Below are 21288 nucleotides of genomic sequence, written 5' to 3' on the forward strand. Positions count from 1 at the left end.
ATCTAAAATAAAAAAAAAAAACCAATACAGTTCCAAAGTATTAAAAAGATTGCAGTCTTTGTCTGAAAAGGCAAAATACTTTAATATATGGCTTCAAAGAGAAAATAATTTCACAATACGGTTCCAAAAGGAAAATACTTTCACAGTACAAAAAAGATTATTTAAAAAAACAGAAAAATTTTAGCATTTGTTTCCAAAGAGAAAATACTTTAATAGTACAACTCCAAAGAAAGAATACTAACAGTATCAAAAGATTATTTAACAGTGAGAAAGATTACAATATTTGTCTTGTAAACTCTAAAACTGTAAAAACCTTAAAATATAGGGTTAAAACAAAATTGACAGAAAATATAAATTAGATATTTTCAGTTTCATTCTATAAAATTTTACCTCTAACCTATAGGTAAAGGCCATTAAGGTAGTGACCACCCTGAACTGGGAGAGAGGAAATATTTGTGCAAAAATGAAGAATAGGGGAAATTATTAACCTCCTTTTGCGGCTTGATAAACAAGGTTGTCATACTAATATGGAAAAAGCTAGGCATAGACCCACATCTCACACTCTATACAAAGATAAAGTCAAAATGGATACAGGATTTAGACATAAAGTGCAACATCCCAGATCAATCAATTAAAACAACCGGAAATATTTTATCTGTCAGATCTAGGGAAAGGGGAGAAAGTTATGACCAAGCAAGAAATAGAGTATAATATAAACTGCAAAATTGGTGATTTTGACTATATTAAATTAAAAAGGTTTTGCACTAATAAAACCAATACTGCCAAAATTAAATGGAATACCAAAAACTAGGAAACAATTTTCAGAGCTAGGAGATCTAATAAAAAATCTCATTTCTAAAATAAAGGGAATTGCATCAAATTTATAAGGTTACAAATCATTCCCCAGTTGATAAATGGTTGAAGAATATGAACAGGCAATTTTCAAATAAAAAATTAAAGCTATATATAATCATATGAAAAAATGCTCCAAATCATAATTGATTAGAGAAATGCAAATTAAAACAACTATAAAGTTACACCTCACATCTATCAGATTGGCTTAGAAGACAAAAAGGGAAAATGCTCACTGTTGGAGAAGTTGTGGGCAGATTGGGACATTAATGCATTGTTGGTGGCATTGTGAACTGATCCAACCATTCTGGAGATCAATATGGATTTTTTCTCAAAGAGCAATAAAACTGATCATACCCTTTGACCCATGTGCAGTGTATTGAGACCCTAACCCAAAATGACTACTCGGAGTCCTCTCAAAGTGGCAGCAGAGTTAAAATATATTTCAATTCTTGCAAGAAGCAGGGCAGTTCCTAACTCTCTATGAAAGAGAGAGAGCAGGAAAAGCCGAATTACAGAAGCTGAAGCAGGGTTAAAAAAACACAAAAATCACAACCCATTCCTCCTCCTCTTTTCTGCTGACCCTAACAACAATTGGTCAAACTTGATGGTCCAAAGAGAAGGGGGGGGTGTACCTAAGCTTTCCCAGGAGAGTCTGTCTTTGTTTACACCTTATATGGTTAGGGTGACCTAAATTTTCTAGCTGGAAATCTGGGTTCTCACGCTCACCTGATTCTTGAGAAACTGAGGCCTATGGCTTAGACTAATTTCACACTATGTTTCTGAAAAGTCAGCATTTTTGCCCCTCACACCCAGCAATCCCAATATTCAGCCTATATCCAGAAGATATCATTAAAAATGAGAAAAGTCCCACATGTTCTAAACTATTCATAGCAGCTCTTTTTGTAGTGACAAAGCTTGGGAAATCAAGGGGATGTCCATCAATTGGAGAATGGATGAACAAGTTTGGGTACATGAATGTTATGGAATACTATTGTTCTATAAGAAACCATGATTGGTTATACTCTGGAGAAGCATGGGAGGAATTACAGGATCTGATGTTAATGGAAGGGAGCAGAACCAAGAGAACATTGTATACATTAACAAAAACATTGTGAGATGATCAGCCTTGAAGGATACAGCTCCTCTCAGCAGTTCAGAGAGCTAGGACAACTCTATTAGACTTGGTTACCGACGATGCTAACACCAAGCAGTGGAAAAAAAAACAAAACAAAACAACAAAACCAAAAAACTCCTACAGAATCTGAATGAATACTACATTCACTTTTTTAAAAATTTCTCTTATGTACTTCTTTCCAATCTCATAGTTTTTTTTCTTTTCCCTTAATCATAATTCCTCAAACCAAAAATGACTAAATTGTAAACATGTTAAACACAAATATCTATGTACAATATTAACCTGACTGTTCACTGCTGAGTGGTGGAGGGTGGGAAGGGAGGGTGGAAGGAAATTATAGAACTTAAAAATATGCATGTGCATGTGGATGAATGCAGAAAAACTTTTATAATATATAATTGGAAAAATAAAAATAAAATAACAATTAACTCCCCCCACAAAAAAAAGAGTGATTTGGGTTTAAAGGTCAGTGGAGCAGCTTCATTTGAATTACAATGGGCTATTAAAATCCTGGGTTTTTTTCAGAGCTATAGTTCAAGAAATCATAAATTAAAATTGCATGGAATAAAAAAATCATAGCTATTAAAAATAATAATAAAATTTTAAAATCTAATATTAAACTCCAAAATATCTTATAAATATAAGTGATCAAAAATTATATTTTAATGAAGCACTCATATGTAAGGATATGGTGGCCCAAACAGTCCTTCATAATTGAAGAGGATGGGTGGCTAGGTAGTACAGTGGATAGAGCACCAGCCCTGGATTCAGGAGGACCTGAGTTCAAATCAGGCCTCAGACACTTAATAATTACCTAGCTGTGAGACCTTGGGCAAGTCACTTAACCCCGTTTGCCTTATAAAAAAACAAAACCAAAGCCTAATTGAAGAGTACCATATCATCATATACATGATGGCTTGACTTGCACATTATGTTGATTATAGTGAGGGGGCTGTTGTATAAAGACATCCTTCTCACTGCCTTTTCCAGTACCATTTTCACCCCATAGGACACAAGACTTCTGGTGAAGTTGCAGATGCTAAAGGGGTCTTTGGCCTTTTGAATGTAGTTTCACTTCCATATCAGAATGGCACCACGGCGTTCCTGCTTGGGAGCTCCAGAATGTGATTTTTGGGGACTAATTGGCATCAACACAGCATATTCAAATCTGGCTCTTAATGGTCTAATTCCTCTGATGCCTGCAACCATACCCCCGCCCCCAGGACCCTAAGACTTTGGTTTCCCAAAAGCTATCTGGCAGGTCATGGGAATAACACTACAGGATTACTAGTAGTATAGGCAGGACTCAGATCTCCTTTAAACCCCTCTCTCTTGATGAATGAAATCACTCCTGACAAATGCTTTTACTTGGAATCAGTGTCCAAACAGGTATGAGTCAACATAATACCCCAGTTTGGGATAATGAAATAAAACCCCAGTTCGATTTTTGTGGGTTTTCAGAACTGGGGCCATGATTAAGAGGGACAACCAGGAGCATTCCTATTGTGCTAATAGAGGTGAAATTCTTGGACCAGCGCTAGACAGACCAGAGAAAAAGCATTTGCCAAGAATGTTTTCATTAATCAAAGCGCCCCAAATGGAGAGCTGGGAGGAGGAGGTGGTGGAGGAGGCGAAATAATATTTCCCAAGACAAATTAACAAGTTGTATCCCTACTTCTAATCACATATAACATGATAAGGACAGTTAAAATAAAATATTTTTAAAAACAAGCTTTAATCCCTCTCACAAATACACTCAGCATCCATAGGAGGAATAAGCTTATGTATAGACCATAACTGCATTAAGGCACACATGAAAGATTCATGTGTGACAAAGGCTTAATTCACAAAACTACCTCTGGAAGACCATCTCTCTGTCTAATGGCCCCTCTGGTGTTATTGACTTGACTGGCTGGTGAATTTGACTTAAGTGAGGCAGAGCCGTCAGTCTCAGTATCACCTCCAGTTCTCCTTAATCTTAATGAGTAGGAGTTAGGTAAAAGTTACTGAGTTAGGTAGAAGTTAGAGATTCCAGGACCTCGCTGTCTTCTGTGGACTTCTTTGAGTAGAACTTCATTATCTTTGATGCTGGAGGTTGAAAGTGGGTAGAAAACCTCCTACAATCTTTACTAGAAGTCTCAGGGAGGGAAAGGCTGGACCCTGCTGCTTCTCTGTCCTCTTCCTGCAGTTGGCTATTTTTACATGCTGGTGCTGTCAATGAAACAAAATCAATTGTTTTATAAAGGTTAGAAATCTCTTGATAAAGTAAACATAACAGAGGAAATGTTAGTCAGAGAAAAACATTATATAGTTAACCTATTCCTTCTGTGCTGGCTTAGCAATGGCTCTCATTGTTTCTTCAACAGAAGCCATCTAGATCTCCACATCAAAACTATCTTACTAAAGGGGAATACTGGACTCCCATCTGGCACATCACAGATATAGTGGGAGTGGGAAGTGAGGGGGTGGGGGAGTACTCCCATCCGGTATCTCTGCTGCCTGACTACTGAGATAACAGAGGAAATGAGGCCCTGAGCCCTAGATTGACCTCTCAGCACTTGAGCAGTGGACTTTGATTTGGTCTAAGGGTAGGCCTCTCCTTGGTCCCTCCCTAGGACTGCCCTAACTCCTCCCTCATTCCTTTCCTAGGATGCACATCATGCCTTGTTCCCTATATAAAATTCAGTCTTTTCCCCTGCAGGTTGCTGTTGATTGTTCTAGTTGCAATGCTCTTGCAATTGTCTTAACTTTCACCTTCTAAAATTTCCCTAAGAAATCTAGCCCCTATTACTGCTCAATTTCTTTGTAACTTTAATAACAGTAATGTGTAAACAAACTTTTTTCGCCCCTAAATACCTCTGGGTCAAGAGGAGATCTTTTAAGTGAATTCATTCACATTCTCAAATCCTAGACTAAACCATCTTGCAACATATCTCTGGAATCAGTGATGTCTTTTCAAATAAAAAAAAAACAAGAAATAATCATTTTAAACAATATGGATTTAAGATAAATATTTTTTAAATAACAGATATTTTGAAAATAAATTTAACAGAATTGGTTCAAATTTCATTGGAATAGGGAATTCTGGAGAAAGGACTTCCATTGGCAATGCTAGTCTGTAACTGAGCGCTTAGATAGGTGCCTAGCCCAGGGTTATGCAGCCAGAAAGTGTAAAAACAAAAATGGAAACAGTTCCACAATTACCAAACTAGAGAAAAGACAATAAAAGTGATACACATTATTAAAATATTAAGGAAAAATATTTAAAATAGAAATAGTTTTCTAAACTAAATTTGAATTGAAAAGACCAGTTCAATTGGACAAATAAAAATCTTCCTGGCAAAGGGTGGGGTAGAAAGCCTGGCAACTGAAGGAACACAATGTCTGACAAGAGGTGACAAATAAGGGGGACATGGCAACCTCCTAAGGAGGTTCTTGCTGCCTTTAGAATATGACTCTTGGGGGAAGCCCCAACTGTGACCCCTCAGTCGGAGGGTTTAAGTTCACCAGGGACAGGACAGTGGGGAAAAGACTGTCTCACTTGGGACAAAGAAGCTGGAAGCAGGGACAGGGAGCAGGGTTGGCAGGAGGCTGGCAAGAAGAGCTGGGACCAGGCTGCTTTACTAGATAGATAAAGGAGACTCAGGTAAGGGACAGTTTAATCCACAGTTTGAAATCATTGATTAAATTTTTTGAGTCGAGTCAATTTAATTCTTGAGTCTACCTGGGGGCGAGTAGGACTGGAATGAGGACAATGTATGAGGCCAGGGTAACTACGTCAAGGGCCAAAGAAGTGAGAGAGAAAAGACTGGGACATCCAGGAACTAACTGGGACTGTTCCTGGGACCAGGCACACATTCAAGGATTAAAGGGAACAGTTCTGGGCACAGGCTTCCAGGCAAAGAGCAGCCCCAGCAACCCCTATGCCTCCACCTAGCCCCAGAAAGCAACCCAGAAACCAGTTCTTAGATGAGTTTCTGGGGAGAATTAAGCCAAGGTGAAAACATACTTAAGAGGTTTCTCCCCATGAGTCCATCCTCCTAACTCCCAGTAGTTAGTCATCTTTGACAAAGTCTACCCAGCACAGGGACCACCCATGAGGTTTGCTGTAATCCCAGTAAAACCCAGGCCCCTCAGTCCAGGCCAGATCAAATGTTCAGATTCAAGTGAAGAGCCCTAGCTCAACAATCCTCAAACTTCTCACAATAACAATCAAATGGTCTAGGGAGAAATAGAAGTACTAAAAGTCCAAGGGTAAGGCCCTTCTCTTACCTCTGGCTCCCAGTCCATATATTTTGTATAAAATCGACAAGACAAAACCAATGACCAACACTGATAATCCACTAGGAATCGCTATCACCAGATGTATCCTCAGAAATGTGGAGAGAATCTCTGTAAATAGATCCCCCAAAATCCCATTACTGTTGAAATCACAAAAGGGGAAACCCCAGTCCCTGATCCCTGTGGCCCAGGTTAGGGGTGGGAGCATGGAGAATATCAGAAATCAGGAAATCCTAGAAAAGCCTAGTGTTCTGGTTGCAGAGTGTGTAGCCATCCTCCCCCCCTCCCCCAGACTCTAAACACCCCTCCCCAAAAAAAACAAGCTTCTGAGAATAAAATGTAAGAATTGGAAGGGAGCTTACAAAGAATCTAGCCCAACTGCCTTAGTTTAAAGAGAGGAAAATAGAAGAGAAAGGCCTCCATCCTTCAGTGTGTAAGTCACAGAGCCAGGACTGAAATCTGGGTCCTCTGGTTTCCAATTCAGGCCTCTTCCCACACCCGCACAGCTGAGTCTTTATAGATTCGGAGAATTTCAGAGGATTATGGGACCTTAGATCACACATAATCAAAACCATCATTATATAAAGGGTCAGGGAGCAGACAAGGGAACAATCTCATCTGAGAGGATACACTGAGGTAATGGCAGAGACAGGACCAGATCCCAGGTTCCTGATTTCATAAGATGTTCCTTTCTTTTTATGTCCATTCTGGGTTCTCTCTGGCTAGATGACCACATGTCATGGATGCTTTAGACACTTCAGGGATTTCCTTTCAGGTTCTCATTGCCCTAAGTGGTCTCTGAGCTCCCTTGTAGCTCTGGGTTTCTGTGAAGAAGCTGAATCCTGATGAGACAGTCCAGTGTGAGTCTGAGGAGGAGGCTTCCTTAAACACTCACAATCTTGTCTTCATCTCACCACATAAGAATGGGCCTCCCTACACCACTGTCCCCTTTGCTCCATCCTTCCCCTAGGATCCTGCTCCATGATCATCCCTTGTCTCATACAATTTCAGTGTCTCCTTCCCATTGTCCTAAAAGCATTATCAAGACTTCCCAGTTCTAAGGGTTTTCATGAAGGTTTTATCTATCTCCTGTATTTATCTCATCTCTGTTAAAACAGGAATAAAATTTGCATGTCCCCAGTGTCTTTCTTTTCTATGCTCTTCTGTTCTCTCCTATGCTCTTCAGTCTGGCTTTCTTCCACACACCATTCAATTGAAATATTCTCTCCAAAGTCATCATTGGCCTCCTAACAAATGAATCTTGTGAACTTCTCTAAGTCCTCGTTGTCCTTGATCTCACTGGAGTATCCCACCACCTCCAACCATTTCTCAGTTATTTTCTCTGTACTCCCTCTTCCTTATTTAAGAGACAAGAAACTCATCTTCTCTTCCTCCCATTTCTCTGAAGGTTCCTTCAATGTCTCTTTTCTCTATCTTAAGCCCTGACTTTTCATCTGTGCTCAAGACCCTCATCTGTACCTTCACTCAGCATATCTCCATCCATTGATTCTTGTCCTGCACTATTGAAGAAAACCAAAATAGCATCACTACCTTAGAGATAAGTCACAATGTGTCTGACTGTGAATGATCAGACCAATGCAATCCCAGAATGTTCTTCCACAGGTCAGGCACAAATAGTCCAGATGAACACCAGGGTGGTTACTCTAAACTTACACATCTCATATTTCCTTTGAGCTGCTTCAATTCTGCCTTGTTCATAAAACACAGCACCCTCTCTAACGAGGGCAGGCCTGTGCCATGCAGATGATAGTCAAGAAGTACCCCCATTCAGTGTTTTACTTTTAAGGGCCAGGTGAAGGCTGGGGTCTCTGAGAGAGACAATAAAATTATCCCCATTCTTGAGCTCCAAGACAGAGCAGAGGCTTCCATCATCTTTAGTGAGAGACACCTAATCTGAAGGTTCAAAGGGAGAGAAGAGAATTGAAGTCATGAATCAAGGTTCCCATCCCAAAGTGAGTTTGCTTTTTCTTAAAGTCTATGATTTCACACATGCAGGATCAAAGGGATGTGTCAAGGAGAAGAAAAAGATCAGATCAGAAGTGAGAAGAGTCAAGTCTGATTCCCAGTCCAAAATGAATATCCAAAATGAATGATCTTGTGCAAAGTCTCTCTCTCCTCTCTGTGTCCCATTTTCCTCATTTGTTAAATGACAGGGTTTGGCTCAATGTTCTTTAAAATCTCTTTCAGTTCTAACAGTCTAAGATTCAAAAGAAACCCATAAATTACTTAGGACCTACCTTCTACTTGCAGTTCAGTGTTAGCTTCATCATAATAGTCAGCTAACTGGACATGGCAAATATATGGACCAGAGTTAGAGACCTGGACCTGCTGGATCCTCAAGGTCACCTTCCCCTCAGTCAAGTCATGTTTCAACAGCTCCGTCCTCCCCTGGAACTCATCTCCCTGGGATTCCTCCAACTTCCCCCCATTGGGGTACCCGTGTACAAGGGTGTGGTTTCTGAACCACTTCACAGTCATGTTCTGAGCATCCATCTTGGGTGAGAGTTTACAAGAGAGTATGGCATCTTCCCCCTGCTTGGCCTGAAAGGGCTGAGCAGGACCAATCACTGAGAATGGTCGTTCTAGGGATAGAACAGAAGAAAATCAGAGCACAAGGTATACCAAGGATCAAGAGTAGTTGTTTGTCTGGTTGTGGGGGTGCAGGAGATGAAACCTGACTTCTGGATCAGCTGCTGCTCTGCTGTGGGCCATCTTCTGAGGAAATCACTTTTCTTCCTGTGATCCCCTTGTAGACTTGGTATTCTCCCTCTTGAGTACTTTGTATGATTGGAAAGGGAGAAAAGGTAAAGGAAATCATGGCATTAGCCTCTGTTTTGCCATTGCCCATAGGCAACTTACAAGTGCAGAGGGAGCCCAGGCTCCTGGGCTAGGGTTTGTCTGGTCCTTATTCTTTATTAACTGAGCAGCTGAGACAGAAGGTGGACCAGAGAGCCAGGGGAAGTCTCTTTGAGGAGAAGTTCAGCTCACTAACTAGTTGATGTTTCTGGTCAACTAGATGGATGCAAAGATCTCTCTGGTGACCTCTGGATTTCCCCTGGTTATTACTAGAAAAGGTTCAGGTGAATCCCTGCCTTTACTCCACGATTTTGGCTCCTCTCTACACGAGCCGTACCCTGGCATGTCTCCACCACACCTGAGGCTCTAGATAACAGCCTGTTGATTGCCAGGTCAGCTTATGTCCCTCTGAACTAGAGGATGAAAGGAGATAGTGATGAGAGAAGATCTGAATCAAGCTCTGGAAAGGGGGAGGAGCCTCAATTAATGGAATTTTCTTCCCTTTGTGCCCTTTGTTCAAATATCATTACACTTCCACCATCATACCTATCTGAGTGTTACATTGTCTGTCTGTAAAATAAGGATTAAAATACTATCATACCAGGGCAGCTAGGTGGCGCAGTGGATAGAGTACCGGCCCTAGAGTCAGGAGTACCTGAGTTCAAATCCAGCCTCAGACACTTAATAATTACCTAGCTGTGTGGCCTTGGGCAAGACACTTAACCCCACCGCCTTGCAAAAAAAAATACTATCATACCTATATCACATCAGTAATAAGAAAGAAATATTCATTTCTTAAATGCCTACTGTGTCCTGGGCCCTCTCCTCTGGCTTTTATAAATATTAGCAACTTAGAGCGTAACAACCACTCTGCAGATGCTATTATTATAATTACCCTTTTACAGTTAGGGAAACTGAGTCAGACAGAGGATAAATGGAATTCCCATGTTCACAAAGCTAGTAGGTATCTGAGGTGATATGAGAACTCACTTCTGATCCAAAGTTCCATATGCTATACCACCTAGTTGTCTCTTTTAGCTCTGATATGAAAAGTTGTAATCATTGTCATCTTGATAAATCTAAAGGAGTATTATAATAGCTGGCATTATTATACCAATCATTCTGCCTAGGATCAGAGGCTCCCATCATTGAATCCTCACCCAGGTCTCTTAGATATTGGACATTGTTGAGGGCCAGCTCCTGAGAGTGATATACACATATCTCTGGTCACCAGAGATATGCATGTTTTCTTACTCATTAAATGGATTTGTTGGCTCACCAGTGAACCCTGACCTAAACATCTGTGGAGCTAGAGGTATGTGGGAAACTTTCTGATAAGGAAGTCTATGGACTTCAAAGGATAAAAATTGTAGATTCAGTCCAGGGAGTGATGCGGTAGGGTTTCATCTAACTTGTCATGTCAGAGATAAGTTTTGTTATAAAAGTCTGAGTATCAAAGAATAAAGTAGTAGAATTTGTATCACGACTTTGTGTACATCTCTATTCGACCTGATTCTCACCAATGTTTAGACACACACCAGAATTATCACTGGTGATAGGACATCTCATTGATTACACCTAAAAAAGTCCTCTCTTTCCCTCCACATTCACTCTTCTTCCAAACATCCACCTACTGTTAAGGACCCAACATTCTTCTCAGTCACTGAGGTCACAACCTCAGTGACATCTTCACCTCCTCCCTGTCTCTCATCCCATATACATAGGCAGTTGTCAATGCTAGAAGTTCCTGCCTCCACAACATTTCTCACTTCCTACCTCTGCCCCCATTCAGGTAGCCCCCACTCTCAGCCTCATCATCTCTCAGCTGGAATATCTGCCATAGCCTCTCACTGGTCACCTTATTTCAAGTGTCTGTCCCTCTAATCCTTCTTCCTCTTGGCTGCCAAACTGTTTTTTCCTGAAAAATGGGGCTGACTATGACATTCCTGCTCAAGAACCTTCAATGGCTCCTGATAATTACAGGATCCAATGCCAATGCTTCCATCTTTTGACACCTTTCAAAACCTGGTCCCAATTTCCCATTCCAGGCTTTCCACAGGTCCAGGCAAACTGACCTCACTCCTCCTCACCATAATCCTCCACTATATCTCCCCTCCCTCTGTGACTTTGCAATGGTTCTACCTTCTTCTTGGAATTCCAGACTTCATTCCAGATTCACTCCATTCTTCCTTCTAGAGGAGGCCAGGCTGGGGTCTCTCCCACCTCATCTTAAACTCAGTGTGTCCAGAGCAAGAACTCATTATCTTTCCCCCAAGAACCTTCCTCATTATACCTCAAAAATGACTGGAGAGCAACACCATACTCCCAGTCTCTTGACACATCTCAAAATGAGGAGATTGAGACAACCTAGCAGTGATGCAGATTCCTCACCATCTCTTATCCCATTTTCACCTTTGGAGCATCACTCATATGAACCCCCTCTCTCCTCTGACACTGCCACCTCTCAGGTACAGGCCCTCATCCCCTCATATATTAATTGCTACAACAGTCTGGGAGTAAGTCTGTCTCAATCCCCTCCAATCCACCCTCCATCCAGTCACTAAACTGATTCTCCTAACGTTTAAGTCAAACATGTCATTTCCCTATTCAATAAACTCTAATGGCTCCTACTGCCTCAGAGAACTAATTTAAAAAGCTCTCTCTAATGCATTCAAAATTTTTCATTGTTAAGCTACACACCTCCTACCATCCCAGACTTCTCACCTCTTCCTCATTAACACATACTCTTCTATCCGGTGACAAAGACATCCTGGCTGCTCCATAAACAAGATATCCCCTTCTCTGGGCTCTAGTCTTCTCTTTGGCTAGAATGCTCTCTCTTCTCTGACCACTGACCTCTCTGACTTCCATCAATTCCTAAGAAAATTTCTACCTTATCCAGGAAGTTGTCACTCAACCCTCTTAATCCCAATGCCTTCCCCTTTTGTTTCCTATTTGTCCTCTATGGACCATGCTTTATTTCCCTGTTGACTCCTCCATTAGACTGTTTCCAATTAATTTCAATATTCCCTATGCCCAAGATTCTCTGCATTGTTTACATGGAAAAAAAGATAGAAAAGAGCCTCTAACACTGAGGGAACATCATTGGTGAGGGTCTGAGTCAATGACAGAAAGGCTAAACACTCCCAAGATCCCTTAAGGTACTAGAGTAACCTTGGGGGGGCGGGGCTGAAAGATAACAATACCAGCCTCAATCAGTGTTGTCACTAAAAGAAATATTATCTCATGAGTTACAAGCCTCAGATAAGATAATGTATGGAAAGTACTTTACATACTCTAAAAATCTGTGCAAATACCAATATTCTGAGTATCCTTTCCAAATATAGTGAGAATCCCAGGTAGGACCTACCTGCTACATGAAGGTCAAAACTGGTTTCATTGTAAAAGGTTCCTGACTTAAAAAGGCATGTGTACTGGCCAGCATCAGAGAACCGGACCTGGTGCATTTTCACAGTCACCTTCCCCTCTTCCATGTCCTGTCTCAGCATCTCTGTCCTTCCTTGGAATGCAGGAGCTTGGGGTTCCTTCATCTCCTTACCCTTGTGGTACAGGTGCACAACTAGTGGACCTCTGACCCACTTCACAGTCATTCCCCGAGCATCCATCCTAGGGGAGAGGTGACAGGAGAGCAGGACATCTTCCCTGACCCAGGCCAGGGTGGGCTGGACCAAAGGGCCAAATACTGTGAATGCTCCTGTGAGGAGAAACAGGGACAAACAGAAGAAACTCAGAGAACACAGAGGTAGTAAAATTAACTTGGGTCCCAGAGCAGGGTCAGGGCAGCCAAGGACCATGAAATTCTGCATGTGGTCCTGCTCAAGGGCTGCTATGAGCTCTGCTTTCAGCCCCACTAGGGGGAAATCACTTTCTAGAGTGTGATAGGTCTGTGAGATGGAGATATGACATTCCCCTCTTTAATAACTTAGATATCCAGGGAGGCAGGGCATCAGACTGGGGGTTGAAAGTTTGGGGGGGTGGAGGCAGGAAGGCAACAGCTCCTGTCAATGGCACCACAGAGGGACCAGTTTTTGCCCCATCCCTGAGGTGTCCTATTACTCAAGAAAAGTCCCTCACCCAAGCTGGTGAGGGACTTGTCCTCATCCTATGACTGTGGGAGACTGAGTCAGAGAACAGAGTGGAAGACCTCTATGTGATAGAGCAGTGAAGCACAATGGGAAGGAGGGTTAGGGTTAGGGTTAGGGTTATGGAAATGTGGGGAGTTTTCCAAGCATTACTGTAATAATGGCATCCTCGGTAACTAGAACTGGAAGGAAAGGATCTGAGTTCAAATATTAACTCTGCTATTGCCTGTGTGACCTTGGAGAAGTCATGGATCTCTCTGGCCTCTGTTCTTTAGTAAAATACTATGATCTTATGATCTCTGGGGCCTTTGCCAGTTTTAAAACTAATATTCTTTGTGTTCCCTTTCATTGTTTGTGTCACTGGGGAGAAGGAGCCTGAAGCTCTTTGGTATAGAGTCCAAGGGAAAAAAAACTGAATTTTCTTTACCTTTTTGTCAAAAGATGAGAAAAGCTGTATCCTTAAAGCACATTCTAACTTTTTCCTATTTTCTTGAATGGGCCTAGATCAGAAGTGATAGGACCCTTAAATCTATGGAGGGTATTTGTTCTCACAACCTCACACACACACACAAGTTAAGAAGATAGATTCTGTACATCTCAGTAATCTGTCCATCAGAGGGAGGTAGAAGTGAGGAATGATCAGAGCTGCTGGGAACAGATTGCATCACTCATCTTACTGACATTGCTGGTCCTGGGCCTCCTATAACCCTGGAAGGTCTTTCTAATTGAAGCCTCCATCAAAGCTCCTGTCTTCCTAAGTGTCTTCTATGGCTTCTCCATAAAAAGCTCTAGTTCATTGACTTGACCTGATCTGAGGTTTGATTCTAAACCTTTTTATCTTGCTCCTTTCCTTCAGGTCCAGGGATTGCCTTAATCTGTTTGTCCCCTTTGTTGGGGAAGAGAGAGGGAGTTTGGGAAGTGCTTTCTTGAGCAGCTGAAGGAAATCTATCCAGACATCAAAGCCTTTCAGGTCAGACTTAATAGACATTCCCTCTGGTTAGGACAGAAGTCAGAGAAGTCCTGTAAGTCACAGAGAAGCAGAATCCTGAGAAGTTCTCAAATGCACAAAAGAGCATTGACATTCAAATTCTGATTCTATTATGTAGAATAGAGCTAATGTTAACCAAATCCCAAACTGCTCAAACTGCCCAACATGAGTTGTCTTATTTATAAAATGGGGGATTTGTGTCAGATGATATGTAAAGGCTATCCCTCCTCTAATAGTTTGTGACTCTTTGGTTGCCTACACTTGTCCAGATGAGAGACCAGGGAGATCTCTGTTGCCATAAATGAACAAGACTTTTATTCCTGGCTGCTTTGTCTTAAAAAGCAGAAATATAAGACACTCTGCTTCTCTTAATTCCCCCTAGATTTATTAAGGCGCCAGCCAAAGAGGATCTTGGTAGTAAGAAAAAGTCTTTGTATCATAAGCACCAAACAAGTCCAGAAGAGTTGTTGGGATTTGGGGGAGTAGAAACAGGGTGAGAAGAGGGACCAGCATGGGTTACATGCTTACACAATCATTTGACATAAGTTCTAAGGGATTTTCTCTCACCCTAGGTCAGATAATTCACTGAAATCAAACATTCCTAACAAATACTGGCCCAAAAACATTAAAAAAAAATCCAAGACATTCTTGTTTGATAATATTTTTGTGGAATTCTTGGCTAGGTATGGTGGCTCACGATCTCTGATCCCAGAGGATGAGGTCACTTGGAGTTATACAATTCCTTGGAATTCTCATCAGCCCCTTGGTTACGAGCTTATATCCCCCAAAGCCATTTTGGGGTATACCCAACCATCTCCATAGGATCTGTGTGGAGGATTCTGGGGTTCAAAGTCCCACTGACTCCCCAAACCTTCTTTGAATGACATACAAATGGCTCAAATTAAGGAGCAAGAAACAACACCAGGTGACTCAGGCAGCATCCAAGTTAATGGGACTTTGAGCCACAGAGTCCTCCATAGAACCCGTGAAAACTGTAAGTATGGATATATTCATAGACACACATGCATATGCATATATATACATACTTTATATATATACTATATATACTTACATGCATACATATGTAAATATATATGTATATGCACACACACGCACATGCCTGAGTGTGTCTATCTGCCAGATTAATGAGAGTGAATTACATTCCAGGTTGGCACAAAATTCCCTGGTTTTCCTCTATTATGAATATTTTAGATAACCTGCTAGTAGAATACACAGAAATTTACATGACCAAACTTTAGATGAATCCTCAGAGACATGGGAAAGCCCCTCCATATTGCTCTCGCAGACCCCTAAAATTTTTACAGGAATATTACAAGTTTTCCCACCTCTTCAAGGGTTGAACTGAGTAACGACTGAGTTTCCTACATTCCTGACAAGTTTGAATCCCTATTATGAAAAGAGCCTTCTATAGACATGTCTCCTCATTCTGACCCCAGTAACATAAGGAGCTAAACTGGATGGGATCCCTTCTGACTCCACAATCCTAGGATGTGATATTGCAGATATAGAAGCAAGTGCCTAGGAGGGGAACAGTGACCCTTTTCTGAGACCATGCCTTACCTAATCTATGTAAAACAGATAGTGTTAGGGCTCTGTGTTCAAAAGGGACCAGTCATTGTTTCTTAAATTAATGGTTTAATTGATTTCAGTTTCTTTCTGTAGTGATATGAAGAAAAAGAAACTTACCTGAGCTAAGAATTAAAAAACCTTCAAGAATGAAGTATAATAGTAGGTACAAAGATAGAGCGGGACTGTTAGAGGAAGCTGACCAGGGATTCCACTTGATGGTCCACATCATTGCGGACAGAAACACAACCAGGCTGATACTAGGAAAAAGCAAAGGATGATGGCAGTGAAAAGCAAGAGAACAGAGCCTGGAAATAGTCCAATGGCCCCTTAGCCCTAGGAGTGATAAATGTTTTAAAGTCTGGGCAACCACAGGAAGTGGTTGTAAGGAAACTGTGATCCAGCCTGTGTCTATCCCTCCTCATCTCCCCCCTCCCCCTTTAGATCCCACAGATCTGGTCTTGCTAGGTCATAAGGTATGCCTAGTTTTATAGCCCTTTTGACATAATTCTTCATCCTTCTTGTTCTTCAGAATATCTAACAATAAATTAGTACACCGATTTCCCCACACTCCCTTCAGTCTGGTTTTCTAAAACCTTGTGAAGGGGATGCTTTAGAGGAACTACTTAAAGCTGCTTCCTGATTTTCTGCTATGTTGATGCAATCCTTTGTGAATCTAGCCTTGTGTCTTGATTACTAACTAGAAAACTTACGTGGCAAGTAACCAGAATTGAAGAGTTCTACAAAATGCTGGAAATTCAGCCTCCCCAAACAAACTGAGTCTCGGTCCTTGCAAAACCAAGTTTTGAGAGCTGGTCAAGCTCAGGGCTATCTATGGTCTTGTTCCTTAATCAAGCACAATCCACTGTGCTTTTTCACAGTCTTCTAGTATGAGGTAGAAGTCAGAGCACACAGACTTACCAGTTCTGTCACCATCATGAACTATCCAAGAGTGGAAAAAGCAATAAAATGTTCACAAAAATTAGAGAAAAAAATAGGGTAGAGAAAACACGGCTTTTTTTCTAGGATTCCCACAACAGGTGCATAAATTTCCTCCCTGATATGCACCCATTATCCCCATGATAAGATTGATGAGATTGCCACTGTTCCATTGCTCATTCCCAAACCACCTTGGTTGTTCCCTGGACAGCCCTCTACCAGGACCAGTTCTCTCCACAACATCAAAATCTGCTTCCTGTCTTCCCTCTGCTCTCTTCCAGGTCACTGATTAACCATGTTACATGGCCCAGACTCTGACAGAAAGAATACCTCCATTGCTAGTGTAATCACGTAAATACAGAATCATGTTTCTGGGAACCATCTCTGCCTTGCCTATATAGGGCATGCCCTTAACATTCCTGTCCTTTACAGAGAGAAAGTCTTGGACCTTTGCCCCTATCTCACACCTACTCCATAGCAGAATCAGGCCAGTTAGGCAACACAGTGAATAGAGCACTGGTCTTTGAATCAGGAGGATGGGAGTTTGACTGTATGACCTTATGCAAGTGTCTTAACCCTGATTGCCTCACATACAGGGCTATGTCCAGTTGTCTTGATTCACATCCAGCCATGGACCCAAATGGCTATGGAGAAGAAAGTAAAGGTGATGACTTAGCACAGCCTTCCACACTCAAATCCAATTCACATGCTTGGTATCATCTCCCTGATGTCATGGTATTCTTCAGAAATGAAGGACAAACATTATCAGAGTCCCAGAGCTTCCTTCTCTCATCCCTCATTAACTGCCATTTATCTTTGATGCCAGAATTCCTAGAGTGACAACTCTGAAAAAAGGGGCAGGGCCTGCTTTTATTTCTGCTGACCAGAGCAGTACTGAGCATTGTCCAGCCAATCCCAGCAAATTGATGGCAGCAATGATCAGATCTGTGGTTTCCAGCCCTGGCAGAATGGCAAACTATAGGCCATAACCAAAGAGTATTCCAGCTCCAGGGAAGATCCCATAGGCTTTGCTGAACAATTCTTACTCCCCCTGTGTTTCCACAGACCTGAGTACTAGATCTATATCAACCCATGGTTATTTTAGTTGAGAGAGGGGAAACTAGAAGTCAAAGCCAGAAAGCATCCCAGGAAGGAATGAAGGAACCTCCCGGCAATCCTGCTCACTCAGTGTGACTAGTTTCCAGGGAGGGCTGGTAGGAGGGGTGCAAAAGATTATGACAGGTATCCTCATGACCCATGTTAAAGATGTCTCCCTGCTCAAACAGGGGCAAGAGGTGTCTGCTCCAGTTAATACTAGTGCCACCCTCTCAGTTTTAAACCCTTCTGCCCTCCCCACTCACCTCCCCTGGAGTCAAGAGAGTATCTCAGTAGTGGGGCTTGTTAGTGAGACCATTGCAGACCATATGACAGAACCACTTTTCTTTTTATTGAAGGGATCAGTGCCTTTTATCCCTGTCCTGGTCCCAGAAGACCCTACATAGGCCATGACATTTGAGCCAGAAGGCCACATTCTTGTGTCCTTTATCCTAGGCACCCTCTTTAACCCCTTCTGACCATCTGACTCTTAAAAAAGTTCCCTCTGGTTTGAGGATTTCAAATGCAATAGGTCTATTCATCTCTGAAAATCATCAAAGCATCCAGATATATCATGCAGTCATGATCTAAAATCTCAGGTAGCTGAGCTGTAGCATTTTCATTGCCTACCACCCCTAGTCTTCACAAATGGTTAAAAGAGTTAAGGGGGGGGGCTGTTAGTTACTGGCACTTTGTCTCTGACCTGCCTTGTCATGCTCAGGCTAGAGACTGCCTCTAGTAAAAACTGGGTTAACACTCCACATTTAGATCATTTGCAAAATTGTATCCTTCCCTGCCACCCCCAGTTCAGGCTTTCAGTACTTTCACTTGGACATCTACAGCAGCTTCCTAAATGGCACATCCACCTCTAGTCTCTTCCCTCTCCAATCATTCCCTCCTCCACATTGCCCCCCAAAAGGCATTTCTAGAGCAAGGGTTTCATCATGTTGCTGTCCTACTCAATAACTTCTTTGGCTCACCCTTGACTTGAGAGTAAAGCATCATTTCATTTTTTATCTTTTTAAAGTTCAGATTTGGGGGGCTTGACAATTTGCACAAATACTAGTACTTGTACAGTAGTGCTTACATATAGTTTGTAAACAAAAGGAAATATATGCACTTTGGAATGTATGTTGATTTTTTTAACTGATGATGATCATGATCAAAAAAGTTTGGAGACCAAGATAGGGGGACCAAGTAAATAGGAACTGAGGAGGTGGTAACCCAGGGCTGGGTTTGGTCAGGAAAAAGAGATTATTTTACTTTCTTCAAAACCTTTTCCCTTTCTAGTATCAGCATAGGAAGAAATTCCTCACTCAGAGACAATGAGAAAGGAAGCAGAATTCTTTTTTTTTAAGGTTTTGCCAGGCAAATGGGGTTAAGTGGCTTGCCCAAGGCCACATAGCTAGGTAATTATTAAGTGTCCGAGGCCAGATTTGAACTCAGGTACTCCTGAATCCAGGGCCTTACTCTATCCACCTAGCCACCCCCAGAAGCAGAATTCTTAAAAAGCTGAGCTGTTCTTTCTAACTTTTGCAGCTTCTTTCTCCTCCTGGGAAGGGGAGCTTCATAGGCTGCCATATAGAGACACCCTTAAATTCTCTAGTTTTAAAGTGTATTGAGGAAAGGAGACACCCACAGACATCCCCCCCCTCTCTCTCTCTCGTCCCCCCAGTGACAACAGCTCCCAAATTCTAGACAGTGTAGTAACTGTTTGGAATTCCTGCTTGGTCCTAAGAGATTGTGAGCTCCTTACCTCAGATTACTAGTCCCAGAGACTTCCTCCAATGCTACCTGGATCTGCCTTTCTTGTCCTCCATATTCAAATCTGAGAAACACAAGAAGAGAGAAGATGATCAGCCCCAAACTTTTTTCCCCCTAGAGAGTCACAAAATTCAAGGAAAAGTAGAGGTAACTGGAACAGAAGCTAGAAAAGGGTTATTTGTCAAATACATAGTGACATATGGATATAGATATATACACTTGCAAGGGAAAGCTTCAGTGGAGAAAAGAGATTGGGTAAATATGAAACCACCGTGGAGGACCTGAGTTCAAATGTGACCTCAGACACTCACTCACTCATTCCCTTGCAAAACAGAGAAAGAAACAAAGAAACAAAGAAAGAAAGAAACAAAGAAAGAGAGAAAGAAAGAAAGAAAGAAAGAAAGAAAGAAAGAAAGAAAGAAAGAAAGAAAGAAAGAGGAGGAAAGAAACAAAGAAACAAAGAAAGACAGAGAGAGAAAGACAGAGAAAGAAAGAAAGAAAGGAAGGAAGGAAGGAAGGAAGGAAGGAAGGAAGGAAGGAAGGAAGGAAGGAAGGAAGGAAGGAAGGAAGGAAGGAAGAAAGAAAGAAAGAAAGAAAGAAAGAAAGAAAGAAAGAAAGAAAGAAAGAAAGAAAGAAAGAAGAGGATCCTGTAGAGGAGGAGAGGGAGGAGGAGGAAGAGGAAGCGAAGGAAAGTTAGTGGAGGTGGATAGGGGAGGCAAAGCCAGGATAGCAGGAGGGGGAGACAGGGACCTGCCTGAGCTCTCGCCCAAAGCCGTTAGATAATGAATCCAGAGCAGCGGAAACCACAAAGACAGAGTGAAACACAGCCCAGCGGAGAAGTTCCGCAGGAGAGTGTCTCACCAGAGAGAGAGAGAGGAGCTCAGAGCAGCTCAGTCAGGGCCGGCAGACCCCGGACCGGCAGGCCCCGGCCCGGCAGACCCCGGCCCGGCAGACCCCGGCCCCGGCAGACCCCGGCCCCGGCAGACCCCGGCCCGGCAGACCCCGGCCCCGGCAGACCCCGGCCCCGGCAGACCCCGGCCCCGGCAGACCCCGGCCCCGGCAGACCCCAGCCCGGCAGACCCCGGCCCGGCGGACGATGTAGCCATGGAAGTGTCCCAGCCGTCAGGGCTTCCGCACTCTCACCCGGACAGCGCGGGAGGGGCGGGATTCCTAGTCTCAAATGAGGTCCAAAGTCCAGTCCCGGCGGCTGCCCCAGGTGCGGCTCACCCGGGCTTGTGGCCTCAGGGAGCCTCCTCACAGGTCCGGGGCGGAGAAGGCTGTGGGTACCTGAGCCCCGGCCCGAGAGGAGCCACGCCTCTCCCTACATCGTCCCCCCTTGGGGGAAGCGAACACGGCTGCGCAGAACCGCTGACCGCGGAGCCTGGACTCTGCAGTCTGGAAGCCAAACCCGACCCGGCCAAGTTCGGAGCAAGCCGTGTCCTGGGAGAACGGGCTCCGAAGAGGGACTGCGGGGATGGGGAGAGTGGAGCGCGTGCTGGGAGGAGGAGGGCAGGGCCGCGGCTCCTGCGTCCCAAAGGCTCCAGGGAACATGAATCAGGCGGGTCTTGGAACAGCTCTGGTGGGAGAGGGAGAGCAAGATGGGGAAGAGAAAAGAAAAGTGAGTCAACAGCCTGGTGGAGAAAGCATGCACACACACACACACACACACACACACACACACACACACACACCACACATAACACACGCACACAACACACAACACA

General features: G+C 42.9%; 1 protein-coding gene across 2 annotated transcripts; it reads right to left on the reverse strand.

The window, feature by feature from the left end:
• Nucleotides 1-296: 296 nt before the first annotated feature.
• LOC141508554 (butyrophilin-like protein 2) lies at nt 297-20977 on the reverse strand. 2 transcript variants are annotated; one of them, XM_074217289.1, is made up of 7 exons: nt 20708-20977; nt 19557-19628; nt 15887-16026; nt 12459-12803; nt 8530-8874; nt 6263-6382; nt 297-4201 (listed from the first exon to the last, which is right to left on the reverse strand). In XM_074217289.1, exons 3-7 carry the CDS (start codon nt 15996-15998, stop codon nt 4002-4004), a joined length of 1122 nt encoding a protein of 373 aa, XP_074073390.1. In that variant the 5' UTR covers nt 15999-16026; nt 19557-19628; nt 20708-20977; the 3' UTR covers nt 297-4001. The 2 variants fall into 2 exon arrangements, with proteins under 2 accessions (XP_074073390.1, XP_074073389.1); XM_074217288.1 differs by having other exon boundaries at nt 20645-20710.
• Nucleotides 20978-21288: the final 311 nt, after the last annotated feature.

The sequence above is a fragment of the Macrotis lagotis genome, chromosome 1 (genome assembly GCF_037893015.1).
Source record: "Macrotis lagotis isolate mMagLag1 chromosome 1, bilby.v1.9.chrom.fasta, whole genome shotgun sequence".
In the NCBI taxonomy this organism is placed as follows: Eukaryota; Metazoa; Chordata; class Mammalia; order Peramelemorphia; family Peramelidae; genus Macrotis; species Macrotis lagotis.

Bases quoted from the DNA above. Each gene is read 5' to 3' on its own strand.
- LOC141508554 (XM_074217288.1), bottom strand. From the start codon at position 20,670: ATGGCTACATCGTCCGCCGGGCCGGG. The intron at 19,629-20,644 runs GTCTGCCGGGCT...TGTGTTTCTCAG, and splicing joins ACATCGTCCGCCGGGCCGGG to ATTTGAATATGGAGGACAAG. The intron at 16,027-19,556 runs GTAAGGAGCTCA...GCTTTTTCCTAG, and splicing joins TCTGGGACTAGTAATCTGAG to TATCAGCCTGGTTGTGTTTC.